Here is a 26368-nt window from a genome sequence, read left to right on the forward strand (position 1 = left end):
CACACATGCTTTTGCTTGGGGAAGTCCCTGAAGCCAGGAGTAGAGAGCTCTAGTGCAGTTAATGTGGATTAATGCAGGGCTCGGGTACATATGCAGGAACTGTCTGTCAGGCCCTGGAACTTAATCTAAACAGTCTTCCCTGCTTTTGCTGAAAATCTATTTCCTTGGTTGTTTAGGAATGAATTGAAGTGGAAATGACACTAATGGTGGGCCAGGTGGAGGGATGATGTAATGGAAAAACAGAACTTAAAGGAAATTGCAGAAGCAACACTGTACTCCCTTCACTTAAAAGCAAACAACCGACTGGTGCAAAGCATTCTAAAGGACTCCTATAAAGCATGTGCAAGTCCACACATGTTTCTATGCAGCGCATAGCAGAAAAGCCTGTGGGTTCTAGAAATAATCCATATGATAAATGGTCTCTGTCTACATATATTGGAAGCAACAGTGTCAAATTATTTGGACAGGTTTGCCAACAGATGCAATGTGTTTAGCTAAACAGATACTAATTTTCCAGCTCTTTGACCTGCTGATAAATTATATCCTGTTGGAGATACACTTGGGGCTTCCCTCATAGTTCAGTTGGTAAAGAATCCGCCTGCAATGCAGGAGACCCCGGTTTGATTCCTGGGTCGGGAAGATCCGCTGCAGACGGGATAGGCTATCCATTCCAGTATTCTTGGGCTTCCCTTGTGGCTCAGGTGATAAAGAATCAGCCTGCAATGTGGGAGACCTAGGTTCGATCCCTAGGTTGGGAAGATCCCCTGGAGAAGGGAAGGGCAACCCACTCCAGTATCCTGGCCTGGAGAAAAAAAGCTGATGTTGCATGTGATTGTCAGGACATGATTCAAACAGGGTGAAAACTCTTCTGCCACATACCATGTTCTTTGGTATAGAAAATATCCATACTGCTTTTGATGAAGTAGATTTTAAAAAGACTATTTTATATAATGGAGTAATAAAGGCACTTCTTATACTTAAAAATTATATATTAGTCCCAATGTTTTTTTCAGTATTTTGAGCCATTTATCATTTCTGAGACAGGTTTTGGAATTTGTGACCTGCCTTTTGGTAAGGTATTTTTCTCGAGCACTTCTGCAGAATCTTCTGATACCAAGTACCCAGCTTGAAACGTTGCTAGGTTACAAAATAAAGTCACTCAGGGGTAGTCCAAGATACATGCTGCTTTTGTGGGATGTATGATCATGATTTGGAATTCCCAGTGATTTGAAAAGTTGCTGTCAGTCTCAGCTGTAGCTTTTTTTTTTTTTGTCTGTGAAAAGTGAATTTCTCAACCTTGACACTGTTAACACATTGCTGTTCAGTCGCTAAGTCGTGTCCAACTCTTTGCAACCCCATGGACTGGAACATGCCAGGCTTCCCATGTTAGACTGGATCATCTTTTTTTTTGTCGTGTGTGTCTGTCTTGTACATTGTAGGATTTTTAGCATCATTGTGGCCTTTGCAGGCTAGATGCCAGTAATGCTTCCCCAACTGGGACAACGAAAATATCTCCAAAGGCTGCCAACATAGCTCCCCTTCTCCCTCGCCCGGTTGGGAATCACTGATAGGAAGCTTCAGAAGTGAGATGTCTGCAAAGCTCTGTGTGTTGCCCTGATTTTATGGATAGTTATAGAATATTTTACATGCCCTTTCCTTTAGCAGCCTGCTATTAACATAAATATTCTTATTTGTAATTCTGGCAATAGCCTGGCAGTGAAGATTAATAGAGGGAAAAAAGCAAAAACATCCTCCTGCAATGTTGCAGCATGTGGAAGTACATGCCGTTGAGGTGTCAAGAAAGGAGATGATGATAAACAGAGTAACTTTCAGTTAAACACTGCTTTCCCTGCTTCCTGTTCATAGTGTCCCTCACTAGAGCTTATCCTTGTGGGTCAATTAATTCTGTGTTTCTCTTTAACCTTCATTGCTATCACTAAGGGTTGACTCTCCAGTATTTTATTTTTTATTCTTGCAATCAATAAAGCTTTGCTACCTACTTGTGATTAAAAGTGTCAGCTTGTTTTCCATTCCATATATCTGACTGACTTCCTCCTCTTGGGTGGATGGAAAAAAATTTTTTTGTCTTTCATGGGGCTAAGATTATACCGCAGTGTCTTTTGCATGGCAGCTTAGTACAAGTAAAATCATAGAATTTTAGCCTATGCAGGTGAACAATAGTATTAAGGATAGAAAAAAGATACATACTCAGTTAATAGATCGAGAATAATCTCTTCAGTTAGACTTCAGTTAGGCATCTGATTTATAGGATGATATAATGTGGACTGTGAATTTAAGAGTTTTATAGTTCTAGAGAACTACTCCAACCTCCCTCACTTTGTAAATGGAAAAGTTGTCAGGTGAGAAAAAAAGTGATGCTGTCAAGACCGTATGACCAGATAGTTCCAGAACTAGGACTGGAAGCATATGTGGAAGATTGCAGTGATGGTTCTAATCCAGAAGTTGGCAGACTCCAGCCTTGGAGCAAATCTTTCCTGCTGCCTCTTTTTCTAATACAGTTGTATTGGAACTTGGCCACACCCTTCAATTTACTTATGATGTATGGCTTCTTTCATACTACAATCACAGAGTTGAGTATGGCCCAAGAAGCCAAAAATATTTACCATAGTTCTAGCCAAGGCTATGGTTTTTCTAGTAGTCATGTATGGATGTGAGAGTTGGAGTATAAAGAAAGCTGAGCACTGAAGAATTGATGCTTTTGAAATGTGGTGTTGGAGTCTGTTGGACAGCAAGGAGATCCAACCAGTCCATCCTAAAGAAGATTAGTCCTGAGTGTTCATTGGAAAGACTAATGTTGAACCTGAAACTCCAATACTTTGGCCACCTGACACAGAGAGCTGACTTATTTGGAAAGAGCCTCATGCTGGGAGGGACTGGGGGCAGGAGGAGAAGGGGATGACAGAGGATGAGATGGTTGGATGGCATCACCGACTCAATGGACATGAGTTTGGGTAGGCTCCAGGAGTTGGTGATGGTCAGGGAGGCCTGGCGTGCTGTGGTTCATGGGGTCACAAAGAGTCAGACATGACTGAGCGACTGAACTGAACTGAACTGAACTTTTACAGAAAGAGCTTGCATAGACTTGGACTAATTCTTCATTCTCTTTGCTATATAATATTACAGTGCCCTCCTTTCCCACTTCCTGACCTTGGACTCAGCCATACGAAGTGCTTTGGTCCTGCTTGGTCTCGTGCTTCTGCTTTTGCAATGAAAAATGCCCAAACTAGCCTGCTGGAGGGTGACAGACTTGTGGAACATAGTCAAGTCATCTGAGTCCTCCCGACCAAGGCCAGCCTCCATCAGCTGTCTGCTGAGCAAATTCCAGACAGGTGAGTGGGGTCAACCAACAAGCAATAATAAGTGCTTACTGTTCATGCAAAAATAATTGTGTCTTATGAAATGGATATACTTCTCTGAGACTTAAGTGTTAGTTAAAGACTCAGATTTTAGCGAGAGGTAAACCTGGGCCTGGGTCCTGACTCTGCCACTTTTTAACTGGGTGACCCTGTTACTTCTTAAATCATGTTGCCTCTCAAATCTTCCTTTTTTCAGTGTTTGTGGTAGATATTCCTGCTTTCCTGACATCTGGTTTCTTTTCTCCTTTGTTCAAACAGAAGGATCGTATTTTTCTGCCTTCTTGAAGATGGGTGTGGCTCTATGGCTTTCTGTGGCCAACAGGCTCTGGGTGATAAAAGTGTGTCACCTCTGGGTGGAAGCATCAATTGTGAGCATCAGTGCTCGCTCTCCGTTAATTCCAACCCCTGTGTAGCATCTGTAGAAGAATGGGCTAATGGAGGTCAATGATGATTGGTCATTATTGATGGCCAGTCAGAGGCTGAGCCACTGTATGGTGGACAGCTTCCTTGGGGAGTCATCTGCACCCACGGTGGTCTTGGCATGAGTGAGAACTTAACTTTTGTTGGGTTAAGTCACTGGAGTTTGGAGGGTGCTTGTTATGACTGCTGAGCAAATGATTTTTTGAGAATTAAATTTTTTTTTTCCTGAAATGAAAATCACTACAAACGGAAAAAGTTGTGGTGGAAAGAATGGGGTCACTGTGAGTTAATCAGCAACCATTTATCAGAGATCAACTCTGTGCCAAAGAGTAATGGGGAAAACCATGCAACTCCTGGGATCCAATTGAAGAATCACCACGAAATAAGTTGCTTGACCTGTAGTAGAACTGACTTCATCCTTTGGAGCTTCAGTTTCTAAAAAGACTGGGTCAAACCTAATTGTCCTTTTCAGGATGTGACGTAATGATGAAGTTTCCAGAGTCTTGGATGAACTGTGGAGACTGTTATGTGCAAGGTACACAGGGTGGAGTGTTCTGGGGTCTAGATCAGGCTGGAATGCCCAGTAGCCCAGTGGGCCATGGACTCTGGGTTGTAGCTGGGGAGAGCCTAGGTAACTTCCAGAACTCTGAAGGTCATGAGGCCAGTGCAGGGGGAACAAGGACAGGAGGGGGACATGGGTGGGCACATCAGGAGCCACAAGAGGCAGAGTAGAGGGAAGAGCAGGGCTTTGGAGTCAAAGAGGCCTAGGTCTGTACCATGGATCTGCTCTTTCCTTATTTTCTGTGTGACCATGGGCAACTCTTTAACTTCTCTGGGCCTTCATTTCCTTATCTGCGAAGTAGAGACAACAGTAGTGTCAACCTTGTAGGGCTGTTGGGAAAAAAAAGAGAGGGTAACTGTATAGCACATATGGCAAATACTTAATTATTGAATGCCATTCTTACTTTTTTTTGGTGTTAATCTACAAAGTTAGAGGATGTGCAGGCCTGCCCAATTCAAGTGATGTCCATCTAGAACATATCCATCCAGTATGCATGGCTAGGGTTTCTTAAAAGGAATATACTGGGGGAGAAAGGTTGGGTGGGCTCCCAGTCTTTTACTTGGCTAAGGTGATGGGAGGCTGCCTGGCTAGTATTGAGACCTTAGGGGAATAATATTTTGACAATAGACTGAACTTGCTGAGTTATAATAAGTTCCTTGCCTGATGATGCTAAACAGAACAAAACCCTGTGGGGACCATGAAAACCAAACAACCTAATTTGATCCTGCCTGAGTGTCTCTGTAACGGATATGTGAATGCCTACTCATGATCTCCTGTATCTCTTAGCCCAGCGGAATTCAATGTGAACTTGAAATCTCTTAATGGCTTTAAAGTTTTAACTTCTTTTAGGGAAGAAAAAAGCAGGAATAAAAACTTAATTTATTCTCTTCTTGTTGCATAAAGGTAAGAATCTTGTGCAGATTAAATTATGTGGCAGTTTTCCATTTCTAGTTGGGCAATATTAGCAATATGGCGATCATGAAAAAGAACAATTAGATTTTATACGTGATATACATGTTCCAAATGAACACCTCTGGTCTCTTCTTTTAATTGTTACATGCCTCTGGGGTTTTAGCTTATTGGAAGGATCAGGAAGCAATATTCTAAGTGGGCCAAGTTCCAGAAAGGGAGGATGGGAGGAGGAAAGTTTTTTCCCTTGCATTTCCCTGGCAAGTACCGTGTGGGACGCACATATATAAAATGACCAACTTAGATGTAAGCAAGGACTAGCAGATGAACTGATGAGAGTCTGGTGGTGAGGTAGAACACACTGCTGAAGACTCTGAAATGATCCTCAGCTCAAGAGCTACTAGTTGGCATTTGGGGGGGCCCTTTCAAGGAAATGGCAACCCACTCCAGTATTCTTGCCTGGAAAATCCCATGGATGGAGGAGCCTGGTAGGCTACAGTCCATGGGGTCACAAAGAGTCAGACATGACTGAGCGACTTCACTTTCACTTTCAAGTTTATGGTTATGTTCTGGGCAGCAGAGTTATAGACTACTTGGTTAAAGATGTTGCAATTAAATTTGCTTGAAATGAATGGTTAGTGTGTCATATCTTTAGGAGGGAAAAAAAAAAAACCTTTTCTTTTTTTTTCAGTTTTTTTTTTTATTTCAACTACAGAGGGCAGGTCTTTATTCCCAATCCCAATCCCCCCTCCCACCTCCCTCTCCACCCGATTCCTCTGGGTCTTCCCAGTGCACCAGGCTGGAGCACTTGTCTCATGCATCCCACCTGGGCTGGTGATCTGTTTCACCATAGATAGTATACATGCTGTTCTTTTGAAATATCCCACCCTCACATTCTCCCACAAAGTTCAAAAGTCTGTTCTGTATTTCTGTGTCTCTTTTTCTGTTTTGCATATAGGGTTATCGTTATCACCTTTCTAAATTCCATATATATGTGTTAGTATGCTGTAATGTTCTTTATCTTTCTGGCTTACTTCACTCTGTATAATGGGCTCCAGCTTCATCCATCTCATTAGGACTGGTTCAAATGAATTCTTTTTAATGGCTGAGTAATATTCCATGGTGTATATGTACCACAGCTTCCTTATCCATTCATCTGCTGATGGGCATCTAGGTTGCTTCCATGTCCTGGCTATTATAAACAGTGCTGTGATGAACATTGGGGTGCACGTGTCTCTTTCAGATCTGGTTTCCTCAGTGTGTATGCCCAGAAGTGGGATTGCTGGGTCATATGGCAGTTCTATTTCCAGTTTTTTAAGGAATCTCCACACTGTTTTCCATAGCGGCTGTACTAGTTTGCATTCCCACCAACAGTGTAAGAGGGTTCCCTTTTCTCCACACCCTCTCCAGCATTTATTGCTTGTAGACTTTTGGATAGCAGCCATCCTGACTGGCGTGTAATGGTACCTCATTGTGGTTTTGATTTGCATTTCTCTGATAATGAGTGATGTTGAGCATCTTTTCATGTGTTTGTTAGCCATCTGTATGTCTTCTTTGGAGAAATGTCTGTTTAGTTCTTTGGCCCATTTTTTGATTGGGTCATTTATTTTTCTGGAATTGAGCTGCAGGAGTTGCTTGTATATTTTTGAGATTAATCCTTTGTCTGTTGCTTCATTTGCTATTATTTTCTCCCAATCTGAGGGCTGTCTTTTCACCTTGCTTGTAGTTTCCTTTGTAGTGCAAAAGCTTTTAAGTTTCATTAGGTCCCATTTGTTTAGTTTTGCTTTTATTTCCAATATTCTGGGAGGTGGGTCATAGAGGATCTTGCTGTGATTTATGTCGGAGAGTGTTTTGCCTATGTTCTCCTCTAGGAGTTTTATAGTTTCTGGTCTTACATTTAGATCTTTAATCCATTTTGAGTTTATTTTTGTGTATGGTGTTAGAAAGTGTTCTAGTTTCATTCTTTTACAAGTGGTTGACCAGTTTTCCCAGCACCACTTGTTAAAGAGGTTGTCTTTTTTCCATTGTATATCCTTGCCTCCTTTGTCAAAGATAAGGTGTCCATAGGTTCGTGGATTTATCTCTGGGCTTTCTATTCTGTTCCATTGATCTATATTTCTGTCTTTGTGCCAGTACCATACTGTCTTGATGACTGTGGCTTTGTAGTAGAGTCTGAAGTCAGGCAGGTTGATTCCTCCCGTTCCATTCTTCTTTCTCAAGATTATTTTGGCTATTTGAGGTTTTTTGTATTTTCATACAAATTGTGAAATTCTTTGGTCTAGTTCTGTGAAAAATACCGTTGGTAGCTTGATAGGGATTGCATTGAATCTATAGATTGCTTTGGGTAGAATAGCCATTTTGACAATATTGATTCTTCCAATCCATGAACACGGTATGTTTCTCCATCTGTTTGTGTCCTCTTTGATTTCTTTCATCAGTGTTTTATAGTTTTCTATGTATAGGTCCTTTGTTTCTTTAGGTAGATATACTCCTAAGTATTTTATTCTTTTTGTTGCAATGGTGAATGGTATTGTTTCCTTAATTTCTCTTTCTGTTTTTTCATTGTTAGTATATAGGAATGCAAGGGATTTCTGTGTGTTAATTTTATATCCTGCAACTTTACTATATTCATTGATTAGCTCTAGTAATTTTCTGGTAGAGTCTTTAGGGTCTTCTATATAGAGGATCATGTCATCTGCAAACAGTGAGAGTTTTACTTCTTCTTTTCCTATCTGGATTCCTTTTACTTCTTTGTCTGCTCTGATTGCTGTGGCCAGAACTTCCAACACTATGTTGAATAGTAGTGGTGAGAGTGGGCACCCTTGTCTTGTTCCTGATTTCAGGGGAAATGCCTTCAATTTTTCACCATTGAGGGTGATGCTTGCTGTGGGTTTGTCATATATAGCTTTTATTATGTTGAGGTATGTTCCTTCTATTCCTGCTTTTTGGAGAGTTTTAATCATAAATGAGTGTTGAATTTTGTCAAAGGCTTTCTCTGCATCTATTGAGATAATCATATGGTTTTATCTTTCAGTTTGTTAATGTGGTGTATTACATTGATTGATTTGCGGATATTAAAGAATCCTTGCATTCCTGGGATAAAGCCCACTTGGTCATGGTGTATGATTTTTTTAATATGTTGTTGGATTCTGTTTGCTAGAATTTTGTTAAGGATTTTTGCATCTATGTTCATCAGTGATATTGGCCTGTAGTTTTCTTTTTTTGTGGCATCTTTGTCTGGTTTTGGAATTAGGGTGATGGTGGCCTCATAGAATGAGTTTGGAAGCTTACCTTCATCTGCAATTTTCTGGAAGAGTTTGAGTAAGATAGGTGTTAGCTCTTCTCTAAATTTTTGGTAGAATTCAGCTGTGAAGCCATCTGGTCCTGGGCTTTTGTTTGCTGGAAGATTTTTGATGACAGTTTCGATTTCCTTGCTTGTGATGGGTCTGTTAAGATCTTCTATTTCTTCCTGGTTCAGTTTTGGAAAGTTATACTTTTCTAAGAATTTGTCCATTTCATCCAAGTTGTCCATTTTATTGGCATAGAGCTGCTGGTAGTAGTCTCTTATGATCCTTTGTATTTCAGTGTTGTCTGTTGTGATCTCTCCATTTTCATTTCTAATTTTGTTAATTTGGTTTTTCTCTCTTTGTTTCTTAATGAGTCTTGCTAATGGTTTGTCAATTTTGTTTATTTTTTCAAAAAACCAGCTTTTAGCTTTGTTGATTTTTGCTATGGTCTCTTTAGTTTCTTTTGCATTTATTTCTGCCCTGATTTTTAAGATTTCTTTCCTTCTGCTAACTCTGGGGTTCTTCATTTCTTCCTTCTCTAATTGCTTTAGGTGTAGAGTTAGGTTATTTATTTGGTTTTTTTCTTGTTTCTTGATGTAAGCCTGTAATGCTATGAACCTTCCCCTTAGCACTGCTTTTACAGTGTCCCATAGGTTTTGGGTTGTTGTGTGTTCATTTTCATTCATTTCTATACATATTTTGATTTCTTTTTTGATTTCTTCTATGATTTGTTGGTTATTCAGAAGCGTGTTATTTAGCCTCCATATGTTTGAAGTTTTAACAATTTTTTTCCTGTAATTGAGATCTAATCTTACTGCACTGTGGTCAGAAAAGATGACTGGAATGATTTCAATTTTTTTGAATTTTCCAAGACCAGATTTATGGCCCAGGATGTGATCTATTCTGGAGAAGGTTCCGTGTGCACTTGAGAAAAAGGTGAAGTTGATTGTTTTGGGGTGAAATGTCCTATAGATATCAATTAGGTCTAGCTGGTCCATTGTGTCATTTAAGGTTTGTGTTTCCTTGTTAATTTTCTGTTTAGTTGATCTATCCATAGTTGTGAGTGGGGTATTAAAGTCTCCCACTATTATTGTGTTACTATTAATTTCCTCTTTCATACTCGTTAGCGTTTGCCGTACATATTGTGGTGCTCCTATGTTGGGTGCATATATATTTATAATTGTTATATCTTCTTCTTTGATTGATCCTTTGATCATTATGTAGTGTCCTTCTTTGTCTCTTTTCACATCCTTTATTTGAAAGTCTATTTTATCTGATATGAGTATTGCGACTCCTGCTTTCTTTTGGTCTCCGTTTGCATGAAATATTTTTTTCCAGCCCTTCACTTTTAGTCTGTATGTGTCTCTTGTTTTGAGGTGGGTCTCTTGTAGACAGCATATATAGGGGTCTTGTTTTTGTATCCATTCAGCCAATCTTTGTCTTTTGGTTGGGGCATTCAACCCATTTACATTTAGGGTAATTATTGATAGGTGTGGTCCCGTTGCCATTTACTTTGTTGTTTTGGGTTCACGTTTATACAACCTTTCTGTATTTCCTGTCTAGAGAAGATCCTTTAGCATTTGTTGAAGAGCTTGTTTGGTGGTGCTGAATTCTCTCAGCTTTTGCTTATCTGTAAAGCTTTTGAATTCTCCTTCATATCTGAATGAGATCCTTGCTGGATACAGTAATCTAGGTTGTAGGTTATTCTCTTTCATTACTTTCAGTACGTCCTGCCATTCCCTTCTGGCCTGGAGGGTTTCTATTGATAGATCAGCTGTTATCCTTATGGGAATCCCTTTGTGTGTTATTTGTTGTTTCTCCCTTGCTGCTTTTAATATTTGTTCTTTGTGTTTGATCTTTGTTAATTTGATTAATATGTGTCTTGGGGTGTTTCGCCTTGGGTTTATCCTGTTTGGGACTCTCTGGGTTTCTTGGATTTGGGTGGCTATTTCCTTCCCCATTTTAGGGAAGTTTTCAGCTATTATCTCCTCGAGTATTTTCTCATGGCCTTTCTTTTTGTCTTCTTCTTCTGGAACTCCTATGATTCGAATGTTGGGGCGTTTCACAGTGTCCCAGAGGTCCCTGAGGTTGTCCTCATTTCTTTTGATCCTTTTTTCGTTTTTCCTCTCTGCTTCATTTATTTCCACCATTTTATCTTCTACCTCACTTATCCTATCTTCTGCCTCCGTTATTCTACTCTTGGTTCCCTCCAAAGTGTTTTTGATCTCATTCATTGCATTATTCATTTTTAATTGACTCTTTTTTATTTCTTCTAGGTCTTTATTAAACAGTTCTTGAATCTTTTCAATCTTTGTTTCCAGGCTATTTATCTGTAACTCCATTTTGTTTTCAAGATTTTGGATCATTTTTATTATCATTATTCTAAATTCTTTTTCAGGTAGATTCCCTATCTCCTCCTCTTTTGTTTGACTTGGTGGGCATTTTTCATGTTCTTTTACCTGTTGGGTATTTCTTTGCCTTTTCATCTTGTTTAGATTGCTGTATCTGGAGTGGGCTTTCTGTATTCTGGAGGTCTGTGGTTCCTTTTTATTGTGGAGGATTAACCCAGTGGGTGGGGTTAGACAATTGGCTTGTCAAGATTTCCTGGTTAGGGGAGCTTGCGTCAGTGTTCTGGTGCGTGGAACTTGATTTCTTCTCTCTGGAGTGCAATGGAGTGCCCAGTAATGAGTTTTGAGATGGGTCTATGTGTTAGGTGTGTCCTTGGGCAGCCTGTATGTTGATGTTCAGGGCTATGTTCCTGCGTTGCTGGAGAATTAGCGTGGTATGTCTTGCTCTAAAACTTATTGGCTCTTGGGTGGTGGTTGGTTTCAGTGTAGGTATGGAGGCTTTTGGACGGTCACTTATTACTTAAAGTTCCATGTAGTCAGGAGTTTTCTGGTGTTCTCAGGTTTTGGGCTTAAGTCTCCTGCCTCTGGATTTCAGTTATATTCTTCCTATAGTCTCAGGACTTCTCCAACTATACAGCCCTGATAAGAAAACTTCTAGGTTAATGGCTAAAAGATTCTCCCCCATTAGGGACACCCAGAGAGGTTCACAGAGTTACATGAAGAAGAGGAGAGGGAGGAGGGAGATAGAGATGAACAGGAGGAGAAAAAGGGGGACTGAAGAGGAGAGAGACAGATCTACGCAGCTGTCTGTTCCCAGAGTGTTCTCCGTAGCCCAGTCACCTACAAGGATTCACAGAATTGGATTGGGAAGAGAAGGGGAAAGGAGGAAATAGAGGTGTTCTGAGGTAGAAAACAGAGAGTCAAGATTGGGAGAGAATAATCTTCGGTTTAAAAATAGGGCTTCTCTTCTTTTTTTTTTTTTTTTGTAAGGTTATAGTGTAGTGAAAATGAAAATGAAGAGTAGTAGAGGAGTACTAGAGGACTTTAAAAGAAATAAGAAAAAAAGAAAAATAGAAAATAGAAGAGAAAAAGGAAAGAAAAAAAAGAAAAAAAAAGAAAGAAAGAAAGAAAAAGAAAAAAAAAAAAAGAAAAAAAAAAATTTTTTTTTTTTCTTTTCCCCCCTAATTAAAAAATCGTAAAAGTCTGTGGAAATGAAAGTTAAGGAGTAATGGGGGAGTAATAGGGGATTTTAAAGGAAAATAAAAGAGAAGAAAGAAAAAAGAAAAAAAGCAAAAAAAGAAAAAAAATAAAAAAAAATTTAAAAAAAAAAAAAAAAAGAGAAAAAAGTAAAATTATATCTAGGAGTTTCTCTGGAGCTGTTGCGGTCAGTGTGGGTTCGGCTCAGTTTCAGATAGCTCCTCGTTCCAGCTTACGCTTCTCGATATCTACAGGCCCCTCCGGTGTAGTCAGCGTTTCCTAGAGGGATTTTAATCTGTTGCACCAGTCCCTTCTGAAGCGGTTCCCTTTGTTTATTTGGCTTCTGTTTGCCGGTCTCTTCAGAGCCTCATTTCCGCCCTGACACAGGCAGGCGGAGGTGGACTCTCACCCAGGTAGCTAGCTCCGTCGCTCTGCGGGGCAGGGAGGGGCTTGCGCTGCAGGGAGTGGCTGGCGCCGTGGGGACAGGCCTGCGCCGCGGGGATGGGCTGGGGCTGCCGGGAGGGGCTGACGCTGCTTTCTCCGTCTGTGCTGCTCAGGCTCCCGGCTGTTCTATATGGAGCGCGCCCGCGCTGCGGGAGGCTCCAGCCCTCGGGTGTTCCACAAAAGCGCGGAAGGAAAAGCTGCGCCTGCTCTCTGCGCCTTCCCCGTCAGAGCGGTCCAGGCAGCCAGGGGCTTGGTGGGCGCACTCTACCCAGGTGTGGCGCGCCCCCTCCCTTCCGCGGACCCAGTCTCAGTTTCCGCTGGCGCCAGTCGGGCGCGCGCGCCTTCCGCCCTCCGCGTCCCCAGCCCCAGTCCCCGCCCGTGCCGGTCGGGTGCCTGCGCCCTGTGTCTCGCCGCGACCTTCCCCTCCCCCCTGCCTCCTGCCTCCGGCGGGGCTGGGCCAGTCCGCAGCCTGCGAGCTCCTCTCTGGACCCTCTCGGTCTCTTTGTTCTGCGAGCGGCCGGCAGTGTGTTCGGGCTGGTTAATTTACTCTCTCTCTTTTGGTCTCCCACAGTTCAAGTTGGCAACTCACAGAAGTTCCCTCCGATTGTCCTCAGGGCACTCGGCCCGGACCCTACCCCAAGCAATGCCGCCTAGGAGCTCCCGGGACGGATCTCCGTCCTTAGCTCTTTTGTCTCACTTTTTATCTTTTATATTTTGTCCTACCTCCTCTCGAAGACAATGGGCTGCTTCTCTGGGCGCCTGATGACCTCAGCTAGCGATCCGAAGTTGTTTTGCGAAGTTTGCTCTGCGTTCAGTTATTCTTTTGATGAATTTGTAGGAGAGAAAGTGGTCTCCCCGTCCTACTCCTCCGCCATCTTGGCTCCTCAAAAAAAACCTTTTCATAACAAGAGAAAGATACCCTGCAAATTAATTTTCTAATTTATTCTTGCTATAGATTTTGCCCATTTCTGAGAACCAAGGTATAAAACTCAAAGAACTGAAATAAAGAAACAAAAACTTTTTTTGTGATTTTTTTTTAGCTCATATGTTGGGATTGTATTCACTTTGGAAGTCTTTGAGTCTATGAGTATTCCTCTCCATTGCCAAGTTGATAATGCATTCAGAGTAGATATTAAAAATACTTTTATGCTTAAAATATAAAAGCAGATGTGGCTCTAGTTGTGTATTGGGTTTATAAGTTGAATTCCTGCTGTCAGGCTCAAAAGAATCTTGTTATCATCTAGGAATTTAGATAGCTGTTTTAAAGAATATTCCAAAAATGTAAGCAATAGTATAAAATAAAAATGCCTTGTGTTTGGAGATAAGACTTCTAAGGACAGAGTTTACTTTTTTCCTTTTATTTTTCTTCTCTTCACTTCTCTTTTTTAATGTCTTTTCAGTTATTTAGGGGTTTGTAATCTTTTTGAAATGTTTTTCTAACTTAGTTTAAATTTTAGATGAAATTATTTTGCTTCGGGGACCTGACAAATGGTCTCAGGGTACAACTTTCTTTTGTTCTGGCTTCAGAAAAATACAGAAGATACTGCAGCACTGCTTTGAAGCCTAATTAATGCAATTAAATTGCTTTCAAACTCCCAAGACAAAAGCACTTAGATAAATATGAAGTAGTGAGCCAAATACTTGTACTTTGTAACTCAGTGGAAGTGTGTACACACCTTGACACTGGAAAACTGTGTGACTTTCAGTAGAAACCCAGAAGCTGCCAGACTTCTAGTCTATTTGCAGCTAAGACACCAAAGTGTGTGTGTGTGTATGTGTGCATGCATGTGTATTTGCATACTTTCAAACAAAATTTTGTTATATTAAGACAAATTCCTTGAATCTCTTTAACTGCTCCCAAGCCATGCCATTATGATTGTTTCAGGCATTATCCTTGATTTCCATATTCTGTGTATAAGATCACAGAAAATGAGCTCAAAGCAGAAAAAGCCAAAGCAGTTTGCAATTCTAGGCTTGATTGGTTGGCTTTTGGAATTAGATCCGAGGGGAAGGGAAGTGGGATTTATATTTTGAGTAGTCTTGAGACCCAAATACTGAGCTAACTTAGGGAAGGGCCTTGAAGCAGAGGCCTGGGGACGCCTCTGCTCTTATCTTAGCAGCTCAGGATGGCTTCCCAGTGGTTTCCCAGACCTCCAGGGCCAGAGGCAGCTCAGAGGAAAACCAGTGCACACCCTGCACAATTATGAACACCAGCTTAAAGTCTGTGATGAATACCGTAATGGAGGGGCTCTTAGGTGTAAAACTGTAAAGCTAATAAGCGGATGTGCTGGAGATATTTGGATTTCTGACTATATGCAAATGTAAGAACTGGCAGATGCTGAATGGCTGCTTTTCCTAACACAATGAATGCTTTAGTCTCAACATACTTAGTTAGCTGGTGCCCAGTCCTTTCTTTGGAAGCCATCAAGAAGCTGCTTTCATGATCCCACATTAACCATTGGTGAAGGTTTTCTTTCCCAAGGCCTTGGCTTTTGTGGCTCTAGGAAAGCTGCCCAGGTCTCATAACAGGAGAGGCCATTTATCATCAGAGAAAAGCAGGTTTCCAGTATTGTTGGAGCTGTCTTCTTTCTGGTTGGTCTTTGTGACTGTGTCTTGCTCTGCGGTCTCCTGAGTCTTCTCGAAGTGCCTCATGTGATTGACCCCTTTTAAACCTTCATATTAATCAAAATTACATTGAGTTGCTAGTTTCTAAGTGTGACTCCTTTTTGTGTGATTTTAAACACTCTAGAGTATTGTAAACCTAGGAGTAGACTCATTGAATCGTGGAGGGGAATTTTATGTATTTGTCCTTGTGATACTCTGAGTTTTCCCCAGGAATTTGTAGGTTTTCCTTTTTTAAGAATTTTACCTTTGAGACTCCTTTATTTGCAAATTATAGCAGTATTCACTGTTCGACCCAAATTAGTCTTTAACCTTGAGGGCAGAGGCAGTACCTTTAATTTTTGTGGTAAGTGAGGTCACACATGTTCCACGGTGGGGAATTCTTTTTGTGTGTATGTTGGGGGGATGGGTGGGTTGGAAAGGGCAACAGCATTTATTTCTTCTTCAGACATGGTGGGGTCCAGCCCCCCACCAGCACAGTACTCTGGGAAAACTGAGGCTCCTGACAGCCCATGGAGGCCAAGGGCAGACACCCAGGATCTTTGTGCACCAGTGGCAGGCAGGGATGCCAGCTCCACGCCACAGGGCTGGAGACCAGACCTGGGGAAGGGCAGGTGACAGCTGCCTCCAGTCCTGCCGCCCTGCCCTCCATTTTAGATCTCTCCCCACTATGCCCCCAGGACCCCAGGGCTCTTGCAAGGGGTCCTGAGTGGCTCTGGCTTTGGATGACAGGCTATGGAAAGAACGTGAGAAAATTAGTAAATGGAAGAGCAGCCTACAACTCTCATCTGCTTTTACCTAAGAGGAAACATAAATACAAGTTCTTGTTTCAGAAAATTATGGCAAAAGACACCTTTCTCTGAAGAAAAGCTATGACAAACCTAAACAGTGTATTAAAAAGCAGAGACATCACATTGCTATGGTTTTTCCGATGTGATAGTTGGACCTTAAAGAAGGCTGAGTACCAAAGAACTGATGCTTTCAAATTGTGGTCCTGGTGAAGACTCTTGAGAATCCGCTGGACAGCAAGGAGATCAAACCAGTGAATCCTAAAGGAAACCAACCTTGAATATTCAATGGAAGGACTGATGCTGAGGCTGAAGCTCCAATACTTTGGTTACCTGAATAAGTTGCTTCAGTCATGTTTGACTCTTTTTTTTTTTTTTTTGACCCTACGGATTGAGCAGGCTGCCAGGCTCCTCTGTCCATGGGATTCTCCAAGCAAGAATACTGGAGTAGGTTGCCATTTTCTCCTCCAGGTGATCTTCCCAACCTAGGGATCGAACCGGAGTCTCTTACGTCTCCTGCATTAACAGGCGGGTTCTTTACCACTAGCGCCACCTGGGAAGTCCGTGAAGAGCTGACGCATTGGAAAAGACCTTGATGCTGGGAAAAATTGAGGACAGGAGGAGAAGAGAGCGACAGAGGGTGAGATGGTTGGATGGCATCCCTGACTCAATGGACTTGAGTTTGAGCAAACTCTGGGAGATGGTGAAGGACAAGAAAGCCTGGGGTACTGCAGTCCATGGGGTCACCAAGAGTCAGACACAACTGAGCTACTGAACCACAGCAACCTGCCGCCCACAGAACTGATTCATAAAGTCTGTGGTGTTTCCAGAAAACCAACGGAGTCTCCGTGGAGACAGGAAAACAATAGATTGTTAACGCCTTCTGATCTGGGTGCCTGCTGGGGCTCAGCAAGGGCCACCGGCGAAGTTCCTGAAAGAGGTGGTCCTGACAGGTGGCATGGGGATGACTGGGTGATGGGCGGGCAGAGAAGTGATGGGGGGCGGTGAAAATGGGCCTAGGGTGGCCCCAGACCCCTGCCTTTGCCTGCCATTCTGTCTGGTACCATCATCAGTGAAAAGCAAAGCACGAGTTTTCTGCCCTTGACTGTTCACCCTGACTGCAGCACCATTTCCTCCAGGCTGGCTGCAGCCTGGACTGAGGCTCTGCCGGAACCTGCCTTCCTCCACCCCCTCGGCACCCAGGGTGCTGCCTCCAGAGAAGGGGGAGAGCCCATCGGAGACTAGGCTGGCCTCTTTAGAAGCCCCACGACCTTGCCTGGGGGCCCAGGCTGCCTGCCTGCCGTCCCCTGTGACCTCAGAGGAGAGTAGCAAGTTCAGGTCTGGGGACAGCACAACGGGGAGTGGGTGTTTATGACTTTGGCTCACGTGCTCGGGAAGTGGATTAGTCCATGAGCTCAGATAATTTAGAGGTAGACATACTGTAGAGGATTTTTAGCCAGACCTCTGACTTTTAACCCGGAGGACCTGGAACAAGAATGGGCCGTGCTTTAGAGATGGTCATATTTGAGCTGGGTCTTGAAGGCTGAGGAGGAATTCATGACAAATACAACAGAACTGGACATTCCAGGTGGGTAAAGGGAATCAGTCTGCAGAGTCAGACTCCAGGAAGCTCCTCCTCCCTTTCTTTCTTCCTCCTTCCTTTTTTCTTCCTTCTGCCTCCCTCCCCCCTCCCTCCCTTCCTTACATCTCCCTCCCTCCCTCTCTCCTGCCCTGTTTTCCTTATTTGGGAAAAAGAGTTTGGGACCCTGGGGCTGCTGGAACCTAAGTGACCTTGAAGTAGCTTTGGCTTTGGGGTGTGGCCAGGGGCTATGACCTGGATAACCCTTCTCTTGAAGCTTGGGTGGTCCCAGAGGTGGGATTCTGTTGGAGATACAGCAGTCTGCGGGGGTAGGGGTGGGGTGAGGCGGTAAAGATGGAGAGCCAGGATTTTGGTAGCTAAGAGTCACCATTACTTTTTAAGTTTTGTTAAGATATGGCTGACAAATAAAAATTATTAATATGTATATTTAAGGTGTGCACCTCAATGTTTTGATAGATGCAGACGTTGTGATCATCGAAGTCCAGTGAGTTCACATGTCCATCTGCTCTCAAAATTACTGTGTGTGTGTGTGTGTGTGTGTGTGTGTGTGTGATGAGATATAGTCTTTTAGCAAATCTGAATGCTTTCTATGAATTTTTGGTCCCAGAGAACCCCTCTGAATGAAGCTTGTATCCATGGAACAGTGCTTACTGAACTCTTTAACCCGAGGAAAATACTGCAGGAGGCAGGGAGAACCAAGACATACTCAAGGACGTGATTGCTTAGGAGGGACTAAAAGACGGAAAAACAGAACCCTTCAGTCCAAAGAACAGGCGCACGAGATTCAAGGCACTCACATCGTGATGGAGGATCAGGGATGGCTTCATGGATGAGAGCACTTGCAGGTGAGCCTGGGGGAGTGTGTGAACTTTCAAGAGGTGGGGGTAATGGTGGGCTGGCCCTGACCCAGAAGGGGCCTGTGCAAAGGAAAACTCAGGAAGGCATATTAAGGGAAAAGCGAACAGAGACTGAACATTTCATTTTATGATATTCCATTTTATAACATAGTCTAGAGCTTTAAAGTGGGGGAATAATGTGAGGTAAGACTGGGAGACTGGCGTCTTTATTTTGGAGGCTCTTGAATTCTGAGGGAGAGAGGGGGGAGTTTATTCAGTAGGTGATGGGGGCTCATGGAGGGTGTCTAAGGGGTATTTTGCAGTGCCGAGTAACCTCAAACAATGCAGCAGCCATCCTGGCTTACCCTTTGGGTCAGCCTTCTAGTTTTAAGTGCAGCCATTCAGAGATGGCTTCAAGAGAATGACAAGAAGACCAGTTAAGAGAAGGAGACCAGGCTGGGGCCACAGTGGCCCTGGGCAGCTGGTGCAAGGGCGGTGGGAATAGAAGGGAGGGGCCGCTATGATGGGTGTGCTGGGAGGAGGATCTCAGGGGAGAAGCCAAGACCAAGTGGGCCCTTGTGCTTTGTATCCGGGAGGATGGTGAGGCAGACGCCGGGAAGCCTGGAGGTGCTCTTTGGAGGGAAGGCAGTGAGCTGGGCTTGCGTAGTTTAAAGGCTAGGGATGAAACTGGAGCCCATTATACAGAGTGAAGTAAGCCAGAAAGATAAAGACCAATACAGTATACTAATGCATATATATGGAATTTAGAAAGATGGTAACGATAACCCTATATGCAAAACAGAAAAAGAGACACAGATGTACAGAACAGACTTTGGGACTCTGCGGGAGAAGGCGAGGGTGGGATGTTCAGAGAGAACAGCATCGAAACAAGTATACTATCAAGGGTGAAACAGATCACCAGCCCAGGTTCGATGCATGAGACAAGTGCTCAGGGCTGGTGCACTGGAAAGACCCAGAGGGATGGGGAGGGAGGTGGGAGGGGGGATCAGGATGGGGAACACATGTAAATCCATGGCTGATTCATGTCAATGTATGGCAAAAACCACTACAATATTGTAAAGTAATTAGCCTCCAACTAATAAAAATAAATGAAAAAAAAAAAAAAGGCTAGGGAGACCGCGAGAAGAACTCTCACTGGGCCTCTAGGGGAGGGGTGAGGCTGGGTGAGTGAACTAGCGAGGGCACAGGGAAAGAGCCCAGAGACAGAGAATGGTAGAGGCCGTGGTCAGAGCCCGGTGGGAGTGTCTTCCTGCAGAAAGCGGGGCAGAGAAAATAATTCATAATTGGAAGGACAGAAGGAGTGTGCGGTAGTAGAAAGCCAGGCAGCAGCAGCAAAGAAGATTTTAAAAGCTGCATGCTCAGTTGTGTCTGACTCTGCGATGCTGTGGACTGGAGCCCGCCAGGCTCCTCTGTCCGTGGGATTCTCTAGGCAAGAGTACTGCAGTGGGTTGCCATGATCTTCCTGACCCGGGGATCAAACCCACGTCCCTGCATTGGCCGGTGGATTCTTTGCCAGTCGTGCCACCTGGGAAGCTAGAGATGGAGAAAATTTCTGAAAGAGAGAGAGAGAATGAATGTGTGAAGGCCCTTCAGTGCTGCTGCAAAACTCGGGAGAGGGATGTACACCCTGGGCTTCTGGATTGGGGTCTGGGAGGCCTCAGGGGGCCATCCTTGGAGAGCTGAGTTTCAGAGTTTAGTTTCAGTCAGACTTAAAGTGGTGAGAAGAGCTGTTAAGTCCCCCTTGGAGAGGTGTTTTTGATATTTCCCTTAAAAAGTGCTTTCCATTTTCACAATGTCATTTAAAAAATTTGGCTGGTATATTGCAATGACAAAAATGGGCAGTATGATATCCTAAATGTGAATAAGTGCACTTGAGTAGATCCAGGAGACTGTTTAATGTACTGGAGAATTATTTTTCCAGCCTTGCATCGTTTCTAAATTGGGTTAATGTACCCCCAAAAATGAATCAGCTACTCCTCGCTGACCAGTAAGTTTAGACCAACTGTTCCTAAAACCTTAGAACATAGAGCTGGCTATATACTGCTGTTCATAATGTCTGTTTCCTGGATCAGCATGTTTTAAATCCTGAATTTTCAACCCAAATAGCTCTTCACAGCTGCAAAAAATATACCATAACTTACAAGTAATCATCAGTTTGATAAAGGATACTGAGTGCCTTGTCTTATGAGAGTGGTCTTTGATATAAACGGTAGCATTGATGAGTAGACACACATGTTCAGGGACTCACACCCTGGAAAACATTGTGTCTTGTAATTGTCAGCCTGGCAATCAGCAGCCCTGACTTTTTCAGGGGCTCACGTTTTGCGGTTAGTTGAGTGTGCCTTTTTTTCCCAGGCCATGGAAAAAGTTAAGTATGGCATTCTTAAGCCTTAGGTCTTTAAAAAAATTCTTTTTTAAAGATGATTATTTCAGGAGATCATTTTTAATTTTGTCCAGATCTTCATGTAAGTTAGATCTTTGAGATTCTGTATAGGAGTAATATTAAAACTATAATTTATAGAAATAACCTTCATTCCTGATTCTTCTCTCCTCCTTCCCACTCCTCAACTTTAAAGCAGTTACAATTTTAATTCAAACATTCCAAGAGTCTGTGGGAAGGTGTGAAGAAATGGGATGGAACTGGTCTCCACATTGCACCCATTGGACCTGGTGGGTCTGGCAATACAGGATGAAGGATGGACATTTAGTCTATAGTTCTTCATACCCTTTCTGAGTGACCGTGGAATGGATTATCAGCCATGAACTATTGAACCCCCTCTCAGCAGAGGTCCAGCCAATGAACGTGAGGTCCTATGTTTCTGTTTTAAAAGAAAAGGAAGTTATTCTCCAAAGACTGAACCCATAGCGGCCTGTTTTTTACATCATTGCACCCAACACCTTTGTGGTTATTTAACATCAGTCTTTTTTGCTAGATATGCAATTGCATGAGGATAAGGACCTGGGTCTTTTTTTTTTTTTTTTTATCATGTTTCTAAACCCAACATATCTTAGGAGCTCTGATATTTGCTGAATGATTAATCATTGGAGAAATAAATATTCATTTTGGCTACCTGAGAATAAGAAGCTGAGAAATAATTTCAACATCCAAAGAAGATCCAAGAGTAAAAGTTAACATCTAAGAAGGCAACTCTTGTCAGTGGAGAGTTGGTGAATCATGTCTGCGAGACAAATTAATTTAATTACCTGGTATGACTGCTTCATTTGCAATGATTATTTATTCACTGAGCTGGCTAAATTAGGCTGTTATCATTCACCTCCTTGTTTCACTACCCTGGAGATCGGAGATGTGGATCTCTTGCGTGTTCATAAGAATGGATTAAACCGCCCTTCTAATACAGTGCACCTTTGTGCATGGACAGTTTGTTCAGCCCCTCTCCCTTGCTCTGGGAAGCCGTTTTGGGAAAAGCAGAGCCAGTATTTGTTCAGTTCAGTCGCTCAGTCGTGTCTGACTCTTTGTGACCCCATGGACTGCAGCACACCAGGCTTCCCTGTCCATCACCAACTCCCAGAGCCTACTCAAACTCATGTCCATCGCGTCAGTGATGCCATCCAATCCAGTACTTAACCTTGCTCCTTATGTGTTTACTTTGAGTGAAGTGAAGTCACTTAGTCATGTTCCACTCTTTGCGACCCCATGGACTGTAGCCTACCAGGCTCCTTCATCCATGGGATTCTCCAGGCAAGAATGCTGGAGTGGGTTGCCATTCCCTTCTCCAAGAGATCTTCCCAACCCAGGGATGGAACCCGGGTCTCACGCATTGTAGGCAGACGCTTTACCGTCTGAGTCAGCTTAATGCCTGGATCCCTCCCCCTCCTTTGGTTCATTTCAGTTAAGTTGTAAAGAAAAGATTCAAGGCACTGAATGTAAAACTGAACATACTGTGATGGTTCTTCCTCTGGTAGCTGGGCTGGTCTTAGATGTTATGAGGCTCTGGGCATTGCACATGTGGGGAGTGGGGTTGTTGTAGTTCCATTGCCAAGTCGTGTCCGACTCTCTGTGACTCCATGGACTGCAGTGCACCAGGCCTTCCTGCCCTTCACTGTCTCCTGGAGTTTGCTCAAACTCATGTCCATTGAGTCGGCGATGCAGTCCAACCCATTCTTCAAAGTTCTCACTCCTTTTGTACCCACTTCTGACTCCACACAGGCAGAGATGGCCATGTATCTTGAACCTGGCTCCTCCCAGCCTGCAGTAGTCTGACAACTTGGTTTGGGTTGGGTGGAAAGGATCATATTATACAATTTTGGAACTGGAAGAAAAGAAAGTGAAGTTGTTCAGTCGTGTCTGACTCTTTGCGACCCGATGGGTCGTAGACTACCAGGCTCCTCCATCCATGGGATTTTCCAGGCAAGAGTACTGGAGTGGGTTGCCATTTCCTTCTCCATGGGATCTTCCTGACCCAGGGATCAAACCCAGGTCTCCCGCATTGTAGGCAGACGCTTTACTGTCTGAGCCACTAGGGAAGTCCTGGAATTAGAGGAAAGCTTAATAAGTTCTCTAGCCCAAGTCCCACAGATGGGAAGAGTCCCTGTCTTTCGGGCTCCAGACTCTCACTGAGTGGAAATTGGGCCAATTAGACTTTGCGCTACTTAGATGCTCTTACCAATAAGACACCTGCCCAAACCACCCTCAGTAGCTTGTTAAAATCACCTTACTTTCCCCTGACTCTTCAGCATAATGCTGTTTTCTTTGCTGTTCTCTCTTCAAATCAGCCAGAAGCAACTTTGATGGAGCCCCACTTGCCCTCTGGAAGGTGCTGCTGGAGCCTAGAGGGTAGGGCCAGGGATGTTGTTAAACATCCTCCAATTCACAGGGCAGCCCCTCATAACAGAGAATGATCCAGCCCAAGGTGTCAATAATGGTGAGGTTGAGAAACCCTGCTCTCATGCCATGTTGTAGATACATTGTGAACCAGTTTAGCATTTGCATGAATGTGAGTGAGGCAGATAGACTTCTCAGCATGCGGGGTCTCCAGTGGGCTTTCCACGTGGTTCAGCGGTAAAGAACCTGCCTGCCAGTGCAGGAGACAGAGATGTAGGCTCAATCCCTGAGTGGGGAAGATCCCCTGAGGGAGAAAATGGCAACCCACTCCAGTATTCTTGTGGGGAGAATTCCATGGACAGAGGAGCCTGGTGGGTACAGTCCATGAGGTCACCAAGAGTTGAACACGACTGTAGTGACTGAGCATGCGTACACAGGGTCTCCGGCGCCCAGCCCAAAGCCGAGCACACAGTGGATCCTCAGGACGCTTGTGCTAAGACATGGTCGCTGTGTTCTGGAACTCCACAGCCCCGGGTGTGACCTGATCTGGTGTTTCGATCCAACCATGTGAGCAGTGGGAATCTTTCAGAGCTGATGTTTCCTGGATTTTTTTATGCTTAATTACTTTCAATGCCTTTGGAAAAAGAAGATAAGTTATTTTTTTTCCCTTCAAAAATAGGAGAAAAATAAAATAGCTTTTTTCCTTTTGATTCTAGAGACTGTGCCTTTCTGCAAGTCAGTAAAGCTGAATACTCTTGTTATAAATCTATGTTTCTATTGTACAACTTTTCCTTTCTTTGCCTTTCCAAGGAGACTCCCAGAGCTATTGTTTAATGGGATGCAAGCCTGCTGCTTTTAGTGTTTTGACCGGGAGATCCTCTCTTGGAGTTCAGAGTGCTTGGTGCTCTGATGGGCCCTCTTCTTGTCCTCTTAGGGAGAGACAAAGTCAACCCATGTCTGTAAATCGTGCTCAGAGAGTAAGGAAAAGGGGTGATGCAAAGCTGTTGCTCTAGATTGTCTGGAACCTGGGTAGATATTTAAAAGTATTGTGGAGGGACTGAAGAGGGCAGAGAATAGGAAAGTCTAGCAGGGGTTTAAGTTTAAGAATCACTCTGCCTTTCCGGTGGTGATGACCTTCTCACGAGAACATGCCTCTTGCAAAGGATCTTCTTCATCCCTCTCCAGATGAAGAGAAGAGGAAACACAAGAAGAAGCGCCTGGTGCAGAGCCCCAATTCCTATTTCGTGGATGTAAAATGCCCAGGATGCTATAAAATCACCGCCGTCTTTAGCCATGCACAAGCAGTAGTTTTGTGTGTTGGCTGCTCTGCTGTCCTAGGCCAGCCTACAGGAGGAAAAGCAGGGCTTACAGAAGGATGCTCTTTCAGATGGAAGCAGCACTAAAATCTCCCTGTATCAAGATGAATGGGAAACCATCCCAATAAACTAGTTTTGGATAAAAAAAAATCACTCTGCATTTTTAAAAATAACAGATGTGATAGTTTTATTTTACTGCTTTTGAAAAACTTAGCTGGCCATTTGACAACATTTCATCACTTCTTGCCAAGTGGGTTAAAAATCAAAGTAAACTTTCTGCTTGCTAAAATTATGCCTTCTCTGGCTAGGAAACCCTGGGTTTCCAAGAACATTACATCTCATATTGTGCATTTCCTTCTGTGACAATGAACACAGGTGTGAACACTTTATCCTCCCATGGAAGTGGTTAGTCCAGCCCCAGATGGTGAGAGCACAGGGACTCATCTGAAGCAATGAACCCCATGTGAGCCTGCCTCATAATTCATGAGGATTGAGATAGAAAAATAGGAGGTGGACTTCCCTGGGGGCCCAGTGGTTAAGACTGCGCCTTCCAATGCAGGGGATGCAAGTTTGATCCCTGGTCAGGGAGCTGAGATTCCACATGCCTCGTGGTCAAAAAACCAAAACATAAAACAGAAGCAATATTGTAACAAATTCAATAACAACTTTAAAATACTAAAACCACCTTAAAAATGATAACTAGAAAAGCATAGTTTGAAGAACTCTGTGATCATTAGTATTCCTTATTTAAAAAATTTTTTTAAACTCCCAAAACATTTTGTATTGGGGTATAGCCAATTAACAATGTTGTGGTAGTTTCAGGTGAACAACAAAGGGACTCAGCCATTCTTACACATGTTTCTATTAGTATGTTTTTTTTCTGGAAAAGGCAATTTAACGGGAGGTGAAGTACAAATAAAAGCGGGAGTATGGATTTTGGTGAGATGATGAGGTCAGCTTTAGTATTTTTATAATAGCTTTATTGATACATACTGCACTTACTATACAATTCATTCATTTAAAATGTAAATTCAATAACCTTTAGTCTGTTCATAGATGTATGAAACTATTACCACAGTCGATTTTAGAATATTTTCATCAGCTTAAAAAGAAACCCTGTATCATCTTTAGCTATTACCTGTCATTCTCACAAGCCCCTAACTGCCCAGCCCCTGGCAACCACTAATTGTGTCTATATGAATTTGCTTATTCTGAACCATTCATTTTATTTTTTAAATTTATTTGTTTTAATTGGAAGCTAATTACTTTACAATATTGTAGTGGTTTTGCCATACATTGACATGAATCAGCCATGGGTGTACATGTGTTCCCCATCCTGAACCCCCCCTCCCACCTCCCTCCCCATCCCATCCCTCTGGGTCATCCCAGTGCACCAGCCTTGAGTGAACCATTCTAAAATGGAGCACACAGTATCTGGCTTTTGGTATCTGGCTTCCTTCACTTTGCATAATGTTCTCTAAGTTCATCCATGTTGTGGATGGATGAAAAATATTCTATTGTATAACATATTCTGTTTATTTATTTATCAGTTGCATGCCAATCAATCAGCAGAATCCCCAGGCGCCTGATGAGTGCTCAGTGAATGAAAGGATGAGTTCATTCATTCAGCATGCATTTATGATGACCTACTGTGTGGGCTTCCCTCATAGCTCAGTCGGTAAAGAATTTGCCTGCAATGCAGGAGACCCAGGTTCAACTCCTGGGTTGGGAAGATCCTCTGGAGAAGGAAATGGCAACCCACTCCAATATTCCTGCCTGGACAATCCCTTGGACAGAGGAGCCTGGCAGGCTACCGTCCATGGGATTGCAAGAGTCAGACACAACTTAGCGACTAAAT

The 26368-nt window shown here is 43.1% G+C and overlaps 1 protein-coding gene across 1 annotated transcript; it reads left to right on the forward strand.

Annotated features, from left to right (window-relative positions):
• The first annotated feature begins 24336 nt into the window (after nucleotides 1–24336).
• Nucleotides 24337–24597, forward strand: LOC122709285 (40S ribosomal protein S27-like). Its single transcript, XM_043926540.1, has one exon. The coding sequence runs from the start codon at nucleotides 24343–24345 to the stop codon at nucleotides 24595–24597; it is 255 nt and encodes an 84-aa protein (XP_043782475.1). The 5' UTR covers nucleotides 24337–24342.
• The last annotated feature ends 1771 nt before the right edge of the window (nucleotides 24598–26368 follow it).

This window comes from Cervus elaphus, chromosome 15 (assembly GCF_910594005.1).
Source record: "Cervus elaphus chromosome 15, mCerEla1.1, whole genome shotgun sequence".
Lineage (NCBI taxonomy): Eukaryota > Metazoa > Chordata > Mammalia > Artiodactyla > Cervidae > Cervus > Cervus elaphus.

What these genes read in the sequence shown, in the direction of transcription:
- LOC122709285 (XM_043926540.1), top strand. Translation starts at nt 24,343, where the DNA reads ATGCCTCTTGCAAAGGATCTTCTTCATCCCTCTCCAGATGAAGAGAAG.